Below are 20,341 nucleotides of genomic sequence, written 5' to 3'. Positions count from 1 at the left end.
CACCCTTAATTTCATTTAAGTTTGACTAAATAGATGATGAGTTTATTGTGTTGCTTTCTTTTTTCTAGTTTGTGCATCACTGATCCAGTGCTTCTTTACCTCATTTCAGTGTATGCATGGATCTAAATGTAAAATTGGGAGCTACTGTACTGTAGGAAGAAGGTTGCAAGAGGTTAATATATTGGGTGGCCTCATACTTCCAGTTTGGGGTACAATAGAAAAGGCCCTGGCCAAGCAGGTTTATTTCTATGCCTATTTACTTGCAAGTTGCACTATATTCAGAGTTAAATGTTGTGATTCATCTATATTCAGCTGCTTGATCTAATTCCAAGACATGCCATCTTACCTATATTTTTGTATCAGCCCCTCTATGTTCTACTAGTTCCAGATAGATATGCAAACCACTTCATTACTCCTTAGGGTAAGGACGCAGTAGTCTTAAGGATTCCTCTTGAAGAATAATGGTCTTCAAATAACAAAAGCTGGAAGTTGTGGGATAATCAGGAAAACGGGCTGTCGGTGTTTCGGACCAGGGGGTCCTCAACCAACTAGTGAATTTGAACTGCGTGCCCCTAGTCCCGGATGGTGATACAAAGAGACACAAGGTTTATACTGGTTCAGGCAATCGATGCCCTACGTCCAGTCTGAGAGATCGATCTTGTATTCCTTGCACCGAAGTGCTTGTAGTAGGGGGTTACAAGCACTGTGAGAGAGGGAGCTAATCCCAGGTCTCGGCGAACCCCGTTCGCTAGGGGACGGCTAGCGGTCCAGAGACACACTCCAAGAGTACCGGAGGATTTCTCTAGTGGGTGCCGAGGCCGTTCGCTGGTGGTGGCTCGGTGCCTCCCTACGGTGGGATCCCATTCGGAGACCTTCCTGCCGGTCTCGGACACGACTTTGGGCGTCCCAAGCGTTTCGCTTGCTTGGGTCTCGGCCCCGTATAGGCTCGCCCGCGGTCGTCCCTGACTCGGTTATCCTGGGGCGGCTGTCGAAACCCCTTGGGGGCCCAGCCTTCGAACCCCTGGACCGTAATGGGCTCAGAGCCTGGTTCCTTCATATGAAAGGAATAGGCCAGGGGGGAATATCCTCCCCGTTGGCTCGGCAACGGGTGGCGCGCCTTTTGAGGCGGTTTTCTGGGGAGGCGAAACGACGCCTGCTGCCGTAGTGGCCGAGCGTGACGTGGTGGATGGGACGTAACTGTTCTCACATTTAATGAGGAAGACGTGGGCGCGTGGGCCGGCGAAGTCGGTACGTGGTTAACTGCGCCGGATCGGGGGGAACTTCCTCGATTTCGTCGCCCGTTCGTTTTGCCTCCTCCCTGCATAAATACCCGAAGAGTCTCGCCCCTCCTCGTCTTACCTTGCCTGCATTAGCACTGCCTCCGTCGAGCCGTCGCTAGAGCAGCGGGTGCCGGGAAGAAGAGGGGAGAAGAGCGAGCCTAGGGAGAAAGCGAGAAAAAAGCGAGAGCGTGGGAGAGAGAAAAACTCACCGCCGCACCCGATTCCTCCATCGCACCCATGCCGGCGACATCGTCGTTGTCGAGGTGGACCCCTGGATCCATCGGACGTCACCGAGGAGATGCTTCAGTCGCTTGTCGACGGTGGACTCCTCCGCCCGGTGACAGACCCCACCAGGCCGGAGTGGATTGCTCCGTACGGCGAGCCAGAGCTGAGGCCCCGCGACGGCTACGTCGTGAGCTTCGTCTCCTTTCACGAGCGCGGCCTCGGCGTCTCGGCGGATCGGTTCATGCGGGCGCTCCCGCACTACTACGGCGTGGAGCTCCACAACTTCAATCCCAACTCCATCGCTCAGGCGGCTATCTTTGTTGCCGTCTGCGAGGGGTATTTGGGGATTGCTCCCCATTGGGAGTTGTGGCTCCACCTATTCCGGGCGGGGCACACTACCAAGCCGGCGGGCACGTCGGGTAAGAGGAAGGCGACGAGGGCCGACGGCTGCACTCTCCAAGTGCGCCAGGACCGCCTGCACCTCCACATCCTGGCCCAACTCGCGTCCTCCAATCGCCGGTGGTACACGAGTTGGTTCTACCTTCGCAACGACGACGGAGGACTTCCCCCCTACACTGGGCGGATTGTGGGGAGTTGCCCGGAGAGATGGAAGTACGGCGTCCCGAAGGACGACCAGCCCAAGCTGCAGCCGCTTCTGGAGGGGCTGGCGAGGCTGCGGGGCCACGGTCTCACCGTGGCTGTTGTCGTGGCCGCCTTCCACCGCCGGAGGGTGCTGCCGCTGATGGCTCGGCGGTGGCGGCTGTCCGAGATGAAGCCGGGTGAGCCCATTGAGGGCACCCGGATGTCCTCCTCTGCCCTTTCCGACGAGGAAATTCTTCGTCGGGTGGGGGAGACGGTAGAGGCGAAGCTGAGGGGCAGCAACTTGTCCCCTATCGCGATGCGGCCGTCGCGGGGGTTCCTCTCGCTGGTAAGTCGTGTGCCGCTGTAGCCTCCGAGCCTCCTCAATCTCCCCTTACCCCTCTTTTCCTTATGCGTGTCCGTCGTTCCTGCAGGGGATGAGGGACGTGCGCTCCTCTCCGCCGCCCGTTCCCGAGGACGCGAGGCGGCGGGCGATCAACCGCGCGCACGCCGACGCGCAGAAAAGGCGGAAAGACGCCAAGGCGGCGAAGCGCACGAAGCGAATCCTCGCGCGCGAGGAGCTGGATAAGCGCCGCCGTCAACAACGGAAGGATGGTCTCCCGTTGGAGGAATCCCCGTCGACGTCGCTGTCGACGGAGGCCTCGGACGGGGATGACGGGGGCGAGGTGGGGCGAGGTCCCCTGGACCACCTTCCTGACGTAGTGGAGGTGGCGCCTGGGGCGTTGGCAAGCAGCCCGGCACTCCCGGGAGGAGGAGGAGAAGCGGACCCGGGGCCAGCGGTTGCCCGCTCCGGGGCCGAGGCCGACACGCCCGAGGCGCGGGCGTTGGGCAAACGCGCCGTCAGCCCGGTGGGCTCGGCGGCCGTGGTGGAGCAAGTGGCGGTGGAGACGACGCCACCGCCCCCGCAGAGGACTGAAGGGGCGTCGGGGTCCATTGAGGACCGATCGGCGCCGATGGATATGGAGGCGACGCCTCTGCCGCCGCCTCCGCCGTTGCGGACGAGGTTTGCCGTGGCGAAGCGGTTGCCGCCCCGTTCAAGGTAAGTGTATTTTTGGCGGGGTCATAGTGCCTTCCGTTCGCTTTTTTGGTCTCGCGCTGACCCTGTAGGTTATTTTCCCTTAGTCAGAAGCGGCCTGCGGACAAACTCCCCTTGGCGCCCCTTAAGGCGCTCAAGGCGAGCCCCGGCTCCTCCGCCCACTGGGTGGCGGAGGCACAAGCCGCTATCCAACGCGGCGCGGCATCGGCGAGGGTCGACCCGAAGGAGCCGGCCGCCCAAGGAGGGGCTGCCGAGGCGACCCCTACACAGACGAGGGAGGGAGTGCTTCCGCCCCGCGAGGGCGAGGCTCACGAGTCGGATGGGGCCGGCGTGCCCTTGGTTGCCGAGGCCCCCGGGGTCTCCGAGGCTGAGGCGACGGAGGCCAGGGCGCCCAAGACCGCCGAGACCGCAGTGGCCGCGGTCGGTGTTTCTGCGTCCACCGAGGCCACGAGGGCGGAGGCCGGAGCCCCCGAAACCGTTGAGGCCATAATCTCGGAGGTCGGAGCCCCCGAGATCACCAAGGCCGTTGTGATGGCGGTGAGGCCGTCTGTCCAGGAGGCGGAGATGAAGGCGGCGGAGGCCTCGGTGGCGCCCTTGGTTCAGGGGCCGCCGCTGTTGCGAGAAAGCGCCCGGGAGACTAAGGTCTATCCGATCTCCGACGATCCTTCCCGGGCGCGGGAGGTGGTCGACGCCGAGGATGCTGGTGCCGTGGAGCAGCCGGCGCCGATCTTGGACGAGGGAAGCTCGGCCCTCGTGCGGGCGCGACCCGAGCCTCGCGGGTGGGATCACCCGCGGGTACTGTGGCGGAGCCGGGACGACCCTGAGGGGGAGCCTCTGTTCGCCCTCGAGGACGCAGCCGAGGGCGGGCGCTGGGGCACCTTCGAGCAATACCGCCAGCTGTCGGAGCGGTCGCTACGGACGGCCCTGTCCGTGGTGGCCGACGACCTGCCCGGAGTCGCCCAGGTTCGCGTTTACCTTCCTCGCGCGACGTTGTCCTTTTCTGGTTTTGTTGCAATCAGTGACCCCTGTTCTGCTTCCCCAGGAGCTCGAGACCCGGTCCCTTGGGAAGTCGGTCTTTCTCCGGCGGGAGAGGGGCGTCTGGGACCAGCTTCAGCGGCAGAAGGGCCTTCTCGCCGGCGCCAACGAGCTCCTGTTGGCGCGGAGCGCGGAGGTAGAGGACCTCCGCCTTCGTTGTGCCGACGCGAAGGTTGAGGCGGCCGCAGCCCAGACGCAGCTCGCCCCTCTGGCGGCGCGGGTCAAGGAGTTGGAGGAGGAGCTCCCCCGCGCGGTCAGCGATTGGGATGCCTTCAGGGGCCGAGCCGTTGAAGCTACGGCCTCGGCCGCGGCTCTCGCGAGGCAGCTGGGGGCGGAACAGAGGGCGCACCGGCTGACGAAAGGTGCCTTGGATGAGGCCCTTGCTGCAGCTGAGGCCTCGCGAACCGAGGCTGTGGTTTGGAGGGGGACGGTCGAGGGTGAGTTCTAGTCCCCTCATTTTGTTTTCTTTTCCTTATGTTTGCTCCCTAACTCCCTTGTGTGACGCAGAGCTGGGGAGTGAAGCTTCCAGAGCGGCCGAGGCTTCTCGGGTCGAGGCCCAGCTCTTGAAGGAGGAGGCTGAGGCTTCCAGGGCCGAGGCCCTGCGCTGGAAGGAGAAAGCCGAGGCCTGTCAAGTCGAGACCCGACGCTGGGAGCAGAAGGCCAAGGGTGAGTTCTGTGGGCTTCCGCCCCTAACTTAGGTTGTTTTTTCCCTCGCTCGACCTCATTCCATTTTCCATGGTGCAGAGTCAGAGACGGAGGTTACTCGGGCAGCCGAGGCCTCCAGCGCGATGCAGACGGTGCTCGAGACCGAGATCGGGGAGCACGAGGCGCTGAAACGTGTTGCCCTTTCCGCCTGCGAGGCCTTAGAGGTTGAAGGGGTTCAGTCAGGCAGCTCCCTAGGGAGCCGTTTGATCGCGCTGAGCAACCAGATGCGTGAGCGGCTCCGAGGAGCGCTGCACACGGGTGTCAAGCGCGCGCTGGCCGTCATCTCCTCTCACTACGTCGGCGTCGACCTCCCGGCCATCAGTGATGGTTATGTCCCGCCTGATGATGACGAGGAGGCTGACGCGGCGGTCACGAAGCTGATGGAGGTGGCGGAAGGCCCTGGCACGGCACTGACGACGCTCTTCGAAGAGGAGGTGGTTCCTCCCCTACCATCTGCCGGTGCTGAAGGCCCTGAGCCTTGATCTGGGCCCCGAGGGTCATGTAAAAATAGAGTAGGAGTTATTTTTGTATCGTAACGCTTGTGGCCGCCGAGGCCTTTACTTTTGAAGTATTTGTGTTTCTTAGTTGTTTTTCTCATGCTTCCGAGCCTCTGCCCTCTGTTGCTCCTGATCAGATTTCGTTTGCAAAACACCCCTTTGGGGCCTTAGCCGTCCCTTGTGCGAGAGGTAGTGAGGGAGTGCCGTAGCCCGGAGGCGTAGGCCGTCTCGCGACTCTACCGGCCTCTTGCTTAGGAAACAGACCTTGGTCCGAGGGGTTTTTACAACCGATTCGTCAGAGAGCATGCTAGAGTCTTGGCGTAGGAATTTTTGCGAAAAACGACTAAAGAATGGTGCGTGGGACATAGGGGGAGTCCCCCATCTAGCCCCCGAGGGAGGCTTGGTTCTGCCGAGGCAGAGCCGAGTCTCCCTTGTCGTGTTACTGTATTGCCGAGACCTACGATGGGCTCGGGGGGTTTCTCGAGAAATCAGATCAACTAAAGAACGCTTTTTAATTGTATTTCGAGAAACGACATATACAATGCTTGGAAATTTAGGGATAAAAGCGACGTAGCTGTTATATGTTCCAAGCGTTGGTGAAGACTTCGCCCTTCTCGTTGGCCAGCTTGTAGGTCTCGGGCTTCAGTACTTGGGCGATGATGTACGGTCCTTCCCACGGTGGGGTTAGCTTGTGGCGGCCCTTGTTGCTCTGTGCTAGCCTCAACACCAGGTCGCCTACCTTCAAGTCTCGACCTCGGACACGTCGGGCCTGATAGCGCCGTAGGCTCTGCTGGTATTTGGCCGAGTGTAGTAGCGCGACGTATCGGGCTTCCTCTAGTTGATCGAGGGCATCCTCTCGGGTGGTGCGGTTACTTTGTTCGTTATAGGCTTGTAGCCTCGAGGAACCATATTCCAAGTCCGTGGGGAGGATGGCCTCAGCCCCATAGACCAGGAAGAAAGGTGTGAATCCCGTGGCTCGGCTTGGAGTGTTCCTCAGGCTCCAGATGACCGATGGGAGTTCGGCGAGCCATTTCTTGCCAAACTTTTTCAACCGGTTGTGAATCCTTGGCTTGAGGCCTTGTAAGATCATGCCGTTGGCACGCTCTACTTGGTCGTTGGTCCTTGGGTGTCCTACGGCTGACCAGGCCACACTGCTATAGAAGGAGTCGGTCTTGTTCGACCTTGGCCTGGAGCTCATGGAGCTGTTCCAGGTCCGAGCGTTGAGGTCGCGCAGGAGCGAGGTTCTCGTTCCGTGCTGCCGGCAGGACAGTGCGCGGAGGTGTGGCGGCGCCTGTACCCGGGTGAAGCGGGGAACGGCTGCCCGCCCCCTCGTCCTCCTCGCCCGCCCTCGGCATCCCGAGGCCGACGTGAAAACACTCGCGAGTGGGGTCGTAGGTGCCCTCGTCGTCGGAGTCGGAGTAGCCGAAGCAGTAGTCGTTTGCGGCCAGGAAACGGCGCATAGCCCCAGGGTCGTGGAGTCCAGAGAACTCCATCCCGGGCCATGCCTCGTCCTCCTCCGAGGAGTCGGCGTGGGCGTTCAGGTCGAGAGCGAAGCGCTGACGGCGTCCCGAGGCATCCTCATGAGCGGCAGTGTAAGCGTAAGCATAAGAGGTGGTGGCATTTCTCAACCCAAAGGGGTATGGGGATGGTGCCGCCGCCGGGCTCTGCTCCGCCGGAGTCGGGTTCTCAGGGGGGGGTGGAGCGGAGCTTGATGACTGGGCGTTGCCGCGTTCCACCGGCGTTTTTCCCTTGTCCAAGCTCAGGCTAGACAGGTTCCCGACCAGGGACCTTGCGCCAACAGCTGGTTGTAGGATATCGGCGGGGAGCGGCGTGCCGCCTTGGACTCGCGTAGCGTCGGGGTGATCTTGCTCGCGTCGTGCCTGCCTGGCGAGCGCGGCGAGAGCGGCCGCCCGGGCGCCGCCTGCGCCTGGGTTGCCGGTGCGTGACTTCGTCGTCGGTTGGTGAGGCTCGGGGAGTGAGAAGTACCATGTCGTACTCATGCCCCAGAGACATGAACTCTAGGCTCCCAAACCAAACCACCGTGCCGAGACGCAACGGTCGTACGGGGTCTGCCATCCGGAACTTGCTGGGATGACGAAGCTGACACGCAGAGGCCCCTACCTGACGCGTCAACTGTCGGTGTTTCGGACCAGGGGTCCTCAACCAACTAGTGAATTTGAACTGCGTGCCCCTAGTCCTGGATGGTGATGCAAAAAGACACAAGGTTTATACTGGTTCAGGCAATCGATGCGCTACGTCCAGTCTGAGAGATCGATCTTGTATTCCTTGCACCGAAGTGCTTGTAGTAGGGGGTTACAAGCACTGTGAGAGAGGGAGCTAATCCCAGGTCTCGGCGAGGTGTCGTGTGGACTGCTTGAGACGTTGCTCTCAGGTGGCTGGGATGTGTATATGTGTGTTACAAAGTGTTCTTCCTTTTTTTCTCTCCCTAAGAAGTCCTCTCCTTTTATAGTTGAAGGGAGGACAAGGACAGTACATATGCTGACTATATGGCGTCGTGCCAACAGGGGCAGTGTGTCCGAGCCCTGTGGCCTGTTCCTGTGGCAGCGTGGTCGTCGGAGTGGTCCGTCCTTGGAGCACTGAGGCGGCGTGCTGGTTCCATCCGATCCTGTGCGTCGTGGGAGCCCCGGGACTGCCTCGGAGTGGGTGCAGCAGTGAACGTGCGAGCCGCTGTAGACTGACTGTGCGCAAGGCCGAGGCTTGGTCGGTGCCGAGGCTGCACCACAGTGGGGGTCTCGGCGGGCACGAACCCTGAGATAGTCGAGACCTTGGTGTATAGTGCCGAGGCCCCGAGAGGGCGGCTGATCTGGCGCGTTGGCTTGGAGGCGGTGATGACCCGGGCCAAGTAGTCCGCGCGATGTTGTTTTCGAGGCGGGGATCGCGGGGTACAGCGCTGTGTGGGCGCTGATCGTGGGCACAGCGTCAGGATACAGTGACCGGTAATCCCCGCCGTGCCCTGTCTCAGCCGGTATGGGGCCGATGCGACCTTATGTCCCGTCGGCCATCGTCTGGCTGAGATTGCGGGAGTGGTTGAAGTATTAATGGGATATGACGTGCTGTCGGGAAGACCGGCCGAGGGGAGGGGGGCGACGGACTGTGGATAAGCTGACCTCACGCGATACGGAGAATGAAGCCTTGCGCGAGACGGAGAGCGAAGCCTCGCGCGAGACGGAGATCGGACTCCTTGCCGAGGCCTCGCGCGAGAGGCCTCGCGCGATACGGAGAATGCTCCCCCTGCCGAGGCCTTCCGTGGAGAGCCTCGCGTGAGGCGGAGATTGCGTCAGGCCGTCGAGACCTCCTGCGCGAGGCTCGAGGCGAGGCGGAGGGCCTGGTGGGCTCGGACGTGGCGGGTGAGGGGCCCATGACTTACCTTCTTGCTTTGTTTTTTGATGGGACTTAAGTGACCCCTTTGATGTTCGCTCGGGGTACCCCGTTCTACGGTACCCGACACGGGCAATTGCAGTTTTGAAGCTATGGACCTATGGTGGCAGCTAGGCATGAGGCAATTCACCCATGGGCGTGGCATAATCTCCATGTAGGATTGGGGTGGAATCGGGACTGACAAGAGACGAATTACCAACATGGGTGCCCCTAGTGACACATTCTGAATCTAGATTTTATTACTCCCTCCATTTTTTTTGAGCATACTCCCTCCATTTTTTTTTTTTTTTGAGATTTTTAAATATATGATGTTTAGGGCAAGCTAATTAGTGTCCTAACACCATATATTTAAAAATGGAAGTAGTGTATTATAGATTCTGATTTGACAGCCTTTGGTGTTTGTTTAAGCTGATATTTTATCTATGCATTGGTTTTTAAATTAACCTTGATTGCTTCTGTTGGGTTTCAACTCTAGCCTACCCCAACTTGTTTGGGACTTAAAGGCTTTGTTGTTGTTGTTGTTGTTGTTGTTGTTGCATTGGTTTTAAAATTTTAGTACTATATGTTTACAAAAGTAGTATGCATATAGTGCTCACATGAACTGTGTTATTTGTAACTTCAGGCATCTTACCCTAAGAGTTTTTTTCCTGTTTCTGGATGAACTTTATTGCTGCCTCTGATGAAGGTAGATCGATCTGGAATGAGCCTTTTTTTAAACCAAACATAGGGTAATTCTAGGAAACCTACATATCACAATATTGCAAAGTTACAGATTGAGTGATTTACGCACCCCTCTTTCTGAATGTTGCTTAATGGCCCTTTGCCTTCTGTAACTGAACAGGTACGCCTGATTCACAGGAGAATACGTGTTGTCCGTTTAGTCACAACAAATGACAGTCAGCGAATCGTTGGACTGCTGATTCCAAATTCAGCAGTGGAGTCAGTACTAACAGGTTTGTTTCTGATGTCCCAGCAATCCTCTCAATCTCATGAGTATTAGTTGTGGTCAGAACCCAACAGGGACGATTTGTAGCCTTCTTAAGAAAATTGATTTTGTTTGCTATTGTAGCTGCTTGGGAGTTGGGAGGTTTAATTGTATGACACTCCCTGTATCTACAACATGTGCTAACTGCTAATGCTCAAGCTCCGTTCGTCATTTTTATTTTGGCATGCATAAGCTCAATTCAAATGCTATCTTCTGCAGGCTTGCAATGGGTCCAGGATATTGATGACTGACATGGAAAGGCTTGAATTTTGTTTTTCATATGCATTCATTTTACTGGGGTTTTTTCCAACCTTTTGACACTGTTCTGATGTTTGATGCAGCAGCATTTAGGGCCTCTGCATATTTGATTGTGTTTCTAGGTAGATAGCAAGGTAACTTACGCGAAGCGATGAAATTCTTAGCTTACAGGTCAGGCAGACAACTTTTGTATGTAAAATATGCGGTGCGGTACCGCTGTTATCTCCTCTTTCCTTTCTTCTTTTGTTCTCTACCTGGTTTATATGTTGTATAGCATGTAAAGCTACTAAAAAAGGTCAGGTTAACCTCAAAGAAAGTAGCACCTCACAATCTGGTGCTGCCATAGTGTTTCCAGTGGAGTTACTGCTGATGCTGAACTGAACAGCACAAGAAAAACTAGGGCGCATTTATATTATGATCAAATCATGTCGTGCAAAACTTTGTCCAGTGACATCTGACAAGATGCGTCTGTTGACTCTGTTGATGATGATGTTGGAGTGTTGGACTGATTTTTGACGTTCGGCTTGAAGCTTCCTGAAAAATAATGACGTTTGATGATGCATTTTTTTTTTATTGTAGATGTATAATAAAGGGTACACGAAAGTGACGTTGGTTCTCTGATGACACACATAAACAATCACTTGAGATAGAACTTTGTGCCAGAAGCTTCCGAGTTGTTCTTGACGAAAGGACAGGGAAATGGTTTGAAAATTGCTGCCAGTCGTGGGGAGAAATCACCAGAAATCGCAAGCCACGAATTGCGGTTGCTGCTAACAAAAAGTAAATTCTTATCAAACCTAAGCTAGCCCATCATTATCCGATGTTGGCTCTTCAGGTGATGTGTCAGTGCGACGATCTTGACATGTTGGCCACACACTCGCGAGTCGCACCTACGCCACTTCCGGGCAATCAAACAACGCACTCGACTACTACACTCGCTAATCGAACGGCGGCCACTACGACTACGAGACTAGGAGTGTAGGACTACAAACACCACTCACAAAAGTTGAAACACCATTCACACAAGTTGAAGCACATATCCTATATACCCCCTACCGATCCTGGGCACGTGAAGTCTCTCTAAGCCTTCTCTTAAAATTTTATGCATATATGTAACCTCTATTATTTTGTTCAACATTTCCTAATTTTTTATCTAGCTTCGTCCCTGCCTAGATAGGAACACTCCATATCACTGATGCATGCAAGTGAAACTTAAAAGAAGAAGAAGCAAGAGAGGAAAAAACAAATCGCAGCTCAACTAATCATCTTTGCTTGTTTCATAATGTCGACCTCTAAATATCCAACTTCCATCGAACACCAACACTGCATGTACAATAGCTGTTGTGCCGAAGCACAACAAATGATGACACGTGGAAGCTTTCAGTTCGCCAAAGGCCATGCTTAGTTAAGTTGTGGTTGTGAAAAAAGTCTTACGAACAGCTTAATAACGGCAAAAGGCACCATACGTGCTACATAGCTACATACTCCTCTATTTCAAATTATAAGACGTGTTGACTTTTCACGTTGCTTTTGCTATACATCTAGAATAGTCAAAACACTTTATAATTTAAAATTGTTGGAGTACATAGCAAAACTGTAAAGGGGGCATCCGAGCAGGCTGGCGGGTCACATGCACAGTGGTGCAAAGCAAAGGCAGTCATCAGACTCGATGACGACGCTGCAGCCTTCGGTAGGCGTCGTTCCCTCTTTCGGACTTCAGAGGCATCGTTATACAATGCTCCATCTGTCCAAAAATAAGTGCATAATTTGAAAAGCCAATTAATCTTAAGTTTAACTAAATACATAAAAAATACTATTTTTATGATACCAAATAAATATCATGAGATTAATCATGTCATATATTTTTATAGTAAACATATTTACGAATGTTAATATTAAGAACAACAACAGCAAAAGATCTCAAATCAAGGTCCCTACTTTTGAGCCCTGTTGTCTTGATTGCACTCCAACAACAGCTCTCAAAACTAAGCTCCTATTTCTCAATTTCTACTATTTTCTTCACTGTCTATGCATATGTATTGGACAAAAGCACAATAGACAATAAAATATTTATGATTTCACAATGAGCAACAATATTTAATCTACAAATTCAAATACAAATATTTAAACTTGTTCTAAATTTAAATTGGAAGCACAAAGTTCATGACATAACATCAAATAAATTGCTTAGTCCATCATAATATGTAAAATAAAGTCTACGATGCGCAGGTTCCCACCATGCATGTCTCACGGTACCACTTGAGGACTAGGCATCGAACCACGCCGAGCCTTCTTGCGTTCCCTTTCTTCAGCATCAGCAAGAATGAGCATAGCCACAACCAAATCATCATCATCATCATCTGATTCTCTTCCTCCCACCATTGCTCAAAAAAATCATCATCATCATCGGTAAACACCATCTGCAGTAAAGGAAATAATAAGATCCATGAACAGCATAATATTTTTTTTTAAAAAGAACACATATATAGCCCTCATTGCTAACACATATGCCTTTACATTGGAGTCCAATGTGCTGACATCAGAAAAAACAATCTTCTGTTCTTGCTCCCACATCAGCTTCCTTTCCTTAATAGCAACCTTGTGCTCTTGCATCTTCTTCTTCTCCTGCCATCTAGCTTCTCTAATTTTTTCCTTTTCAATAAGCAATTTTCTCAAGCATCCCTGCATACTTATATTCTTCCCCACCCTTTTTCACCTTCCCTTTGCTTGCTTCCTCCCCATAGGCCTTTTCGCACTACAGAAGGATGAATCAGGAGTTTGGCTATTGCCACTATCATTATCTTCTTGATCAAGAACATCAAGTGGGTTTGAGTTGTTTGTTCTAGGCCTTTCGGAGGACGGAACTGTTAGATACTTTGGACCATCCGTGGCGTAGATCAGTGTGGTTTCATTGGGTTTCTCGTAGAAATGGTGTGTACGGAGAGGGACAGAGAGGGAGAGGGAGAGTTAGGGTTAGGCACAGACCATCGGTAGGCATTGAGGAGGCGGATCCGGCCATCACAGGATCGCCGGTGAAGATCTGCGCACGGGCAGCGACGGTTGGTGTAGCGGTGGAGACCGGCGGTGGTGGCAAAGGCAGTGGCGCTTCCCGCCACTGGCAGTGGCTCCCTCTCGATCGGACTAGGGTTAGACAGTGTGGTTGTGGCGGCGGCAGTGAACCTCATATACCGAGCCGTTTTGCCCCACCTCCTCTTTATAGGCACTGTGCGACGGGGGCCCACTAGCCACTAGATGGCTGGACGTCCCCGATCAGGACGCGGTCAAGGGGTCCGTCTCGACCGTTGGGTCAAGACGGATGAGATCAATTCTAACATTCTCTCCTTTGATCTCAACTCATACTTTAACTTTAAACTTTGACTTTAATCCCTTTCACTTTTATTTGTTCCATCATAGATTAGTGCATAGAGCATGCTTCATCATCATGGTCAATCGCCGATAGATTTAACAGCTACAATACACGTCTCTGTTCTGAAACAGATTATTTAACTTTGGGCCCTTTATTGTCCGGAAATCATAGGTTTTCCCTTAAACCCATGTCGACTGTGTGTTCTCTGAACACACTGGGTGGTAAGCCTTTTGTACGCGGATCCGCAAGCACTTGCTTGTTACTTATATGTTCAATACTTTTAGTATGATTCTGAACTTTCTCCTTCACAACGTATAACTTTAATGTCAATGTGTTTGGCGGCACACTTGACCCGTTGTTATAAGAGCGAACTACTTAAATGGTTATTGCTGTTGAATACCATTATCAATTCTGGGTGTAATTTCTTTTAACCATTTCGCATGTCCTTAAGCCTCATAACAAGCTATACTGTGGCCTGTGGGTATGCATCTTTGATGACACCACAACTATTTCTTTAGAGCTTTTTCACAATAAAACTCCAACGGCGAGTGTTAGCTACTATGTGGGTTTCACTAAACATCTTGTCAAAATTTAACATTTGTACCCACAACTATTTGAAAGTGCTTATTCTTTCTTACTCACCATGAGGCCTATAAATCTTTGCACAATTGCAAAACATTCTCAACTCTATTCCAGTGATCTATATCTGGACTGGACTTCTGCCAAAACATCCCGGATATATGAACTATGTCAGGGTAAGTTCTTACTTATAAGCACTCATTAAGCTTCCAACAGCTGAAGCATATAGGACGTCCTTTCGATCTCACATTGGTTCTTGGAACACTGAAAGTTCCCAAAACTATTTCTCTTTACTATAGGAACAGGCGCAGGTTTACTCACATATACATACTTTATTTCTTTAGAATCTTCTCTAAGTATACACTCGAGATAGTTCTAATACCCCTTTTCCTTTTGTCTCGGTAAGTTCCAATTTCTGGAACGAATGATGCTTTACCAAGATCATTCTCATTGAAACTTGAGGACAAGAACTGTTTCTTCTCCAACAATAGATTAACACCACTATTAGCGAGTAAGGTGCTACCCACATGCAGGATTAGGAAAATAAATTTCCTAGGTTTAAACTTAGCATAAATACAATTGTCCTCTACATTCCCTTTAAACCCAAACTTTCTTATTGTACTGTCAAACTTCAAGCATCAATGTCTTGAAGCTTGCTTTAATCCATAAATGGATTTCTTTAGGCAACATCCCTTACGTTCTTTTCCTTCCATGACAAAACCTTTTGAGTTATGTCATGTAAACTTTTCCATACAAATCCCCACTGAGGAATGTGTCTTTACATCCTTCTGATGTTACTGTAAATCATAATGTGCCACTAACACCATTATGATTCTAAAAGAATCCTTGCATTCTTATTATAATCTATTCTTTCTCTTTGTGTAAATCATTTCGCCACAAGTGGCGCTTTATAGCTTTCCATATTCCCTTTAGAGTCACATTTATCTTGCAGACCCATTACAGCCTACTGTTTTGGCTCTATTGGGAATTTCTTCTAAGTCCCAAACATCGTTGGTATTTATCAATTTCATTTCATCTTCCTTTGCTTCTTGCCATTTAGACGAGTGAACGTCTCTCATGGCCTTTTCAAATGAGGTGGAATTACCCTCCATTTGAATTTCTTTCTTAACATTAACTCCTTAGTCACCAGAAAAATCTGATTTTCTTATTCTTTGAGACCTTTTGGGGCCTCGTGGCACTTCTTTCATATGGGGCTATTGTTACTCTTTATTGCCAAAAGGCAATTGTTCTATAGCCTCCTGTATCACAAGATCCTTATTTACTTATTCATCTTCTTTAAGAGCTAACATCAGGTGTTGTATATGTCATACAACATCAACATGTATTAAGCAATTTGTTGCTCTAAAACACTGTAGTGGATATGTAATCCCACTTCTGTTCAAGCCTTAGGTATCTACATACCATGCTCCCCCAGATTACTCTACCTTCTGTAAAGATGGTGTATCTTTAAATTTCTTATTTTGGGTTTAATCTGCTAAAAAACTCATATGGCGCGTTTAGCACCGCCTTGATAACTCTGAACTCGTCTAGTATGAATACTAGCCGACTATGCTATCTTCCTATCAGAACTGTAAAAGGTCTAGGAATTTAGCTATTTCTTTACTTTAGGGGTATCGTTATTATGACCGTCTTACTCCCTCAACGATCACATTCATCTTTTATAGATCACTTTTACCTTCAATGCATAGTATGCATTGCATTATCTGAAGTATGGGGAAGTATCTTTCTTAATTGTCTTTCTTAATTAATCTCACATTTCTCTTCCTCGAAATGTGGTATGAACTTTTCTACCACAATTTCAAAAAACATTCAGAACTCTTGTTAATGAGGAAACTTTGATTACTTACTTCATCCATATGATTATATCATGCAAACAAAATTCGTATGGGAGTACATTTTCCTCATTTCATTTCAAAACTCAACATAGTCTATTATTATCAATACTTCTGCAAGTCACGCTTGCATATCATTCTTATCTTTTGGTTCACATGTAACTTTCTTTTGTTTTTAAACTCATTGAGTACTTAATGACCATGACACAATCAGAGTATATGGTCAATACTAGGATAGCATAAGAGCTATCCCAAACTTCTCTCCATGTGCAGGATACACTTAGAGCACATGAGTCATCACATCCTTCTCCCACCACGCGGGATAAGTACTATGCCAACTTTACCCCATCATGTGGGTATTTTCTCAAACTTTTCCCATCATGTGGGTACTATCACAAACTTTTACCGTCATGCGAGATAATTCCCTTAAACAGACATAAATGCCAGGATTGGCTCGTGTTCAATCATCAAATTCAGAAATAAATCCGAATATTCTTTTAACACACATGTTTAATCCAATATTGGTCAAATTAAACATGTATATGACTTTTACAACTCTCATAAATGAAACTGAAAATAAATTCTTCTTCACAGAAAGTACATAAAAGACATTTCTCAATAAAGACTCTCATTGATCTATCTCTTTTCTTGGATCAATATCCTAGAATTCTTTTCTTTTGAAGCTATTCTTTAAAGAGAACACAGTCCCTTAAATAATGACATTCTTTCATACATAACTTGCCCTTAGGCATTTCATTATCTGAGTCACAAGTACGTACCCAGCTCATTTCTCTTACTGCCTTCAAGAATGAAAGCATGGAGGTCTTTTGTCTGAAAAAATATTCAACAATAATGCTCATTAAACTTTGAAATCTTTATGTTCTATTCTATATCACCGTTGGGCAGAAATAGAATAAAACATCATTCTTCTACATTAATTCCATATCACCGTTGGACAGAAATGGAATTAATATATAGAACCTCAATAATCTTGAAAACATAGAACTGCTCCTCAGAATTAAATTCTCCCGTTGGTTCAAATTTAATTAAAAGACAATCAACTTCATTGCAGCAGAAACATGAAAATACATTTCTCTAGTATAAGAGCATTCCTTAATCTTTATCTTTTCTCTGAAAAATTGGTCACTTTGATGCAAAATTCATCAGAGATTTAAACTTTAAACATATAACTCATAGAATTATAATATTGTTATCATCAACGTTGGTCAGAAAATAACAATACCATAATTTAACTTTAACTATCAACCGACTATTCCTCCAATTAAAATTTTCCTGTTGGTTCCAATTTTAACTAGAGGATTAACTTTTCATCATTTACTGAATAACTACAACTGCTCTTCAAATTAAATTCTCCCGTTGGTTCGAATTTAATGAGAAAATAATAAACTTTAACTTCGCAGCGGAAAAAAAAGAACTCATTTTCTTGAATTTTACCCATAGGGAAAATCACTTTTCTAATTTCTTTTGAGCCAATTTCCATTTTTCAATCTTCTGGAAAAAAAAGAAAAAAAACAAAAAATCGGCTCGCGGGCTCATTCTAACTATTTCGGCCCAATAACCAGCAAAAGCCAGCTCGGCCCACCACTCGAGCACGCGCAGGCCGCACCCAGGCCACAACGTGGGCCTGGGCCGGGAAAGCTCCGCGCGCCAGCGCGCCCGCCTAGGCCGCGACGCTGGCCCGTTCGATCTCGACCGTCCGCGCCGATCCAACGGCCGAGCGCGCATTTCGCTCGGATAAAACGCCGACGCCGCGCGCCCCCGAGGAAACCCTAACCTCATTCTCTTCAGCCCTCTCTCTCTCTCTTCGCCTCACTCCGCTCTCTCTTCGCAGCGCAGCAGCACCGAGCGAGCAGACAAGAACGACAACGGCGAGAGCGAGCAGAGAGCCCCAGCGCCGTCGCCGGCCCCCTTACCGGCGTGCGCGCTCCCCAGCGGGTGAGCGCACCGCCGTCGAGTGGCCTGGCCGCGGCGCTCCTGAGGCCAGTTCCGGTGAGCAGCTCCCCCCCAGGTTCGGCCCTCTTTTCCCCGCGCGCCGTTCTGCACGACGGCGATGTAGACTCTCTGGGTTTCCCTCTTCCCCTTTTCCCCTTCTTTGGTTCTCGTTCTCTTTTGGTTTTGATTCCACCGATTTGGGGATTAGGGTTAGGGTTTCGGTTCCTATTCTTCTTTCCCGAGTTCGAGTCACGGGTTTAGGGTTCGGATCAAGCGGTCTTGAGGCCGAGCCCCTTCTATCTTCACCCGGTTAGGTTTAGGGTTAAGGAACCCCTTCTGTCTGCTCAGATCCGAAAGATCTAATCCGTTCTTTCTTTTCTGTTCTTTTGATTCTCTTCCCGCGCGTCAGCAAGCCGGCGGCGGGTGCTCCATCCCGCGTGAGGCGGTAGTGACGGCGGCGAGGAAGCCCTAGTAAGACTTCCCCCGGACCGTCCAATTTCTTTAGGGTTAGGGTTTGGGTTCACTTTTCCGAATCGAATTCGGTTCTTCTTCATCTTTGCTTTTCCCTACTTGATCTACACGGAACCTGGCTCTGATACCAATGTTAGATACTTTGGACCATCCGTGGCGTAGATCAGTGGAGTTTCATTGGGTTTCTCGTAGAAATGGTATGTACGAAGAGGGACAGAGAGGGAGAGGGAGAGTTAGGGTTAGGCACAGACCATCAATAGGTATTGAGGAGGCGGATCCTGCCATCACAGGTTCACCGGTGAAGATCTGCACACGAGCAGCGACGGTTGGTGTAGCGATGGAGACCGACGGTGGTGGCAAAGGCAGTGGCGCTTCCCGCCGCTGACAGTGCCTCCCTCTCGATCGGACCAGGGTTAGACGGTGGGGTTGTGGCGGCGGCAGTGAACCTCATATACCGAGCCGTTTTGCCCCACCTCCTCTTTATAGGCACTGTGCGACGGGGGCCCACTAGCCACTAGATGGTTGGACGTCCCCGATCAGGACACGGTCAAGGGGTCTGTCTCGACCGTTGGGTCAAGACAGATGAGATCAATTCTAACAGGAACAACTGTGAACTTGGTGCAATTCCTAACCTTCAACCAACAATGATTGAAAGTGAAACCCTTCTTGTTTGGCTCCTTGTCTGCATATATAGTTTGTGCTTCTAGCACCTGAAAGCAAAGACATGTGTGAGTCAGCATGTTTGGTATATTAATGAATTGATCCATGCCTAACCTTCAATACGAAAGGATTTCTTACATGTTCCTGGAAAAACACACCACTAGGATGGCGACGCTCAACTTCCTCAAAATAACCCTGAAACTTCTGCACCTCCTTGTAAATTATGCCCCACCGATGCTCAAGAGAGTTGGCAGTCCTAGTAGATTCAAATTTCTTGTTGGCATGGTAGTTATCATGAATTCGCTTCCAATAAGCTTTACAAGGTTGCTCATTTCCAGTGATAGGATCCGTGCTAATATTCCCCCATGACTCACATAGCTGGATATCCTCTTGTGGAGAGTAGTTGGTAGCACAGCTTGCCTTCATTTTGGATGCACTAGGTTCACTACCAATTGGTTGAGCACAAATTGATGAAATGTCAATATCATCAATCTCAATGTTCTCGGACATCATCCTTGACCCCTGACTTTCTTTCGACATATCTCAAGCTGTGGAAACCAGAATCAAGAAAAAAAAAGCACATACATGAACTATTCAGATCCAATCTCACTGACTTGTAATATCTCAAGTACATATATTTCATTCCATGTCGCTACAAATGTGTCAGCAATGCAAATGCAGTAATATCTTATAAATAAAAAAAATAAATTTCAATAAATATTGCATTCCCAAATGATAGCACCAAATATTTTATTGGATTTCATTTTGGCATCAAGGGTTCCATATACATCTACTATGATCTCCATCAAAACCAGCAAAAAAGACAAACTACAGGAAGAAGCTGATAACTGAAGATGAGGACCGCACGTGGAGGATCGGACCTGAACTTCTGCGCAACAGGGATCCCTGTATCTCTCTTGCTCTGCTTTCCAAGCCTGTACTTCTGCGCAACAGGGATGAGGCCTGGGAGCACGAATCAGCACCAGGCAAAGAGATACACGCACAACATTTACACATGAATTTGCAGAGAAGAGATCGGAGCAGCTGGTACCTGCAGATGAGGACCTCACGCGGGGGATCGGACCTGGATCACGCGGGGGAGCTTGAGGACCTGGAGCACACGGAGACGGACGACGCGCGGGGAGGGCGGCGGAGGCACGCGGGAGGAAGGGCGCGGGAAAACTCTGGGCGCGCACGGGACTAGGCGGCGGCGCGCGAGGAATTTTGCCGAGCGCGGGCAGGGCGCGCGGGAAAGTTTAGCTGGGGAGGGGAAAAAACGGAGCCAATCTTTTTTTTTTTTTTTTTTGAAAAACTAAAAACGGAGCCAATCCCAGGATGCGAGCGCTGGAACTAGATTTCTTTGGCTCTAAAATCTGAGTTTGGGGGGCCAAGGTTTTGCTAGAGTTGCTCTAAATCTAGTGAAATTTTAAGATTGGAT

General features: G+C 50.2%; 2 protein-coding genes and 1 pseudogene across 3 annotated transcripts in view; 2 read left to right on the top strand and 1 right to left on the bottom strand.

Annotated features, from left to right (window-relative positions):
• LOC136491410 (protein FORGETTER 1-like) overlaps positions 1 to 10,458 on the top strand; it is a 38,153-nt gene extending 27,695 nt beyond the window's left edge. The window contains exons 30-32 of one of the 2 annotated variants that reach the window (XM_066487694.1): positions 110 to 238; positions 9,619 to 9,730; positions 9,982 to 10,458. In XM_066487694.1, the coding sequence (XP_066343791.1) occupies positions 110 to 238; positions 9,619 to 9,730; positions 9,982 to 10,013 (273 nt within the window). In that variant the 3' untranslated portion in view covers positions 10,014 to 10,458. The other variant, XM_066487695.1, reaches the window with a different exon arrangement.
• Positions 3,673 to 9,438, top strand: LOC136493837 (uncharacterized). Its single transcript, XM_066489971.1, has 5 exons — positions 3,673 to 3,849; positions 4,349 to 4,613; positions 4,684 to 4,842; positions 4,921 to 5,288; positions 9,400 to 9,438. The coding sequence occupies exons 1-5, from the start codon at positions 3,673 to 3,675 to the stop codon at positions 9,436 to 9,438; spliced, it is 1,008 nt and encodes a 335-aa protein (XP_066346068.1).
• A 1,664-nt stretch (positions 10,459 to 12,122) lies between the features above and the next one.
• Positions 12,123 to 20,125, bottom strand: LOC136490762 (uncharacterized; annotated as a pseudogene).
• Positions 20,126 to 20,341: the final 216 nt, after the last annotated feature.

The sequence above is a fragment of the Miscanthus floridulus genome, chromosome 11 (assembly GCF_019320115.1).
Source record: "Miscanthus floridulus cultivar M001 chromosome 11, ASM1932011v1, whole genome shotgun sequence".
NCBI lineage: Eukaryota > Viridiplantae > Streptophyta > Magnoliopsida > Poales > Poaceae > Miscanthus > Miscanthus floridulus.
This window is presented reverse-complemented; position numbering and strand designations above follow the sequence as displayed.

What these genes read in the sequence shown, in the direction of transcription:
- LOC136493837 (XM_066489971.1), top strand. Translation starts at nt 3,673, where the DNA reads ATGGCGGTGAGGCCGTCTGTCCAGGAGGCGGAGATGAAGGCGGCGGAG. An exon ending in TTGGAGGGGGACGGTCGAGG is followed by an intron (nt 4,614 to 4,683) that starts GTGAGTTCTAGT and finishes TGTGTGACGCAG; the next exon opens with AGCTGGGGAGTGAAGCTTCC. An exon ending in CTGGGAGCAGAAGGCCAAGG is followed by an intron (nt 4,843 to 4,920) that starts GTGAGTTCTGTG and finishes TCCATGGTGCAG; the next exon opens with AGTCAGAGACGGAGGTTACT.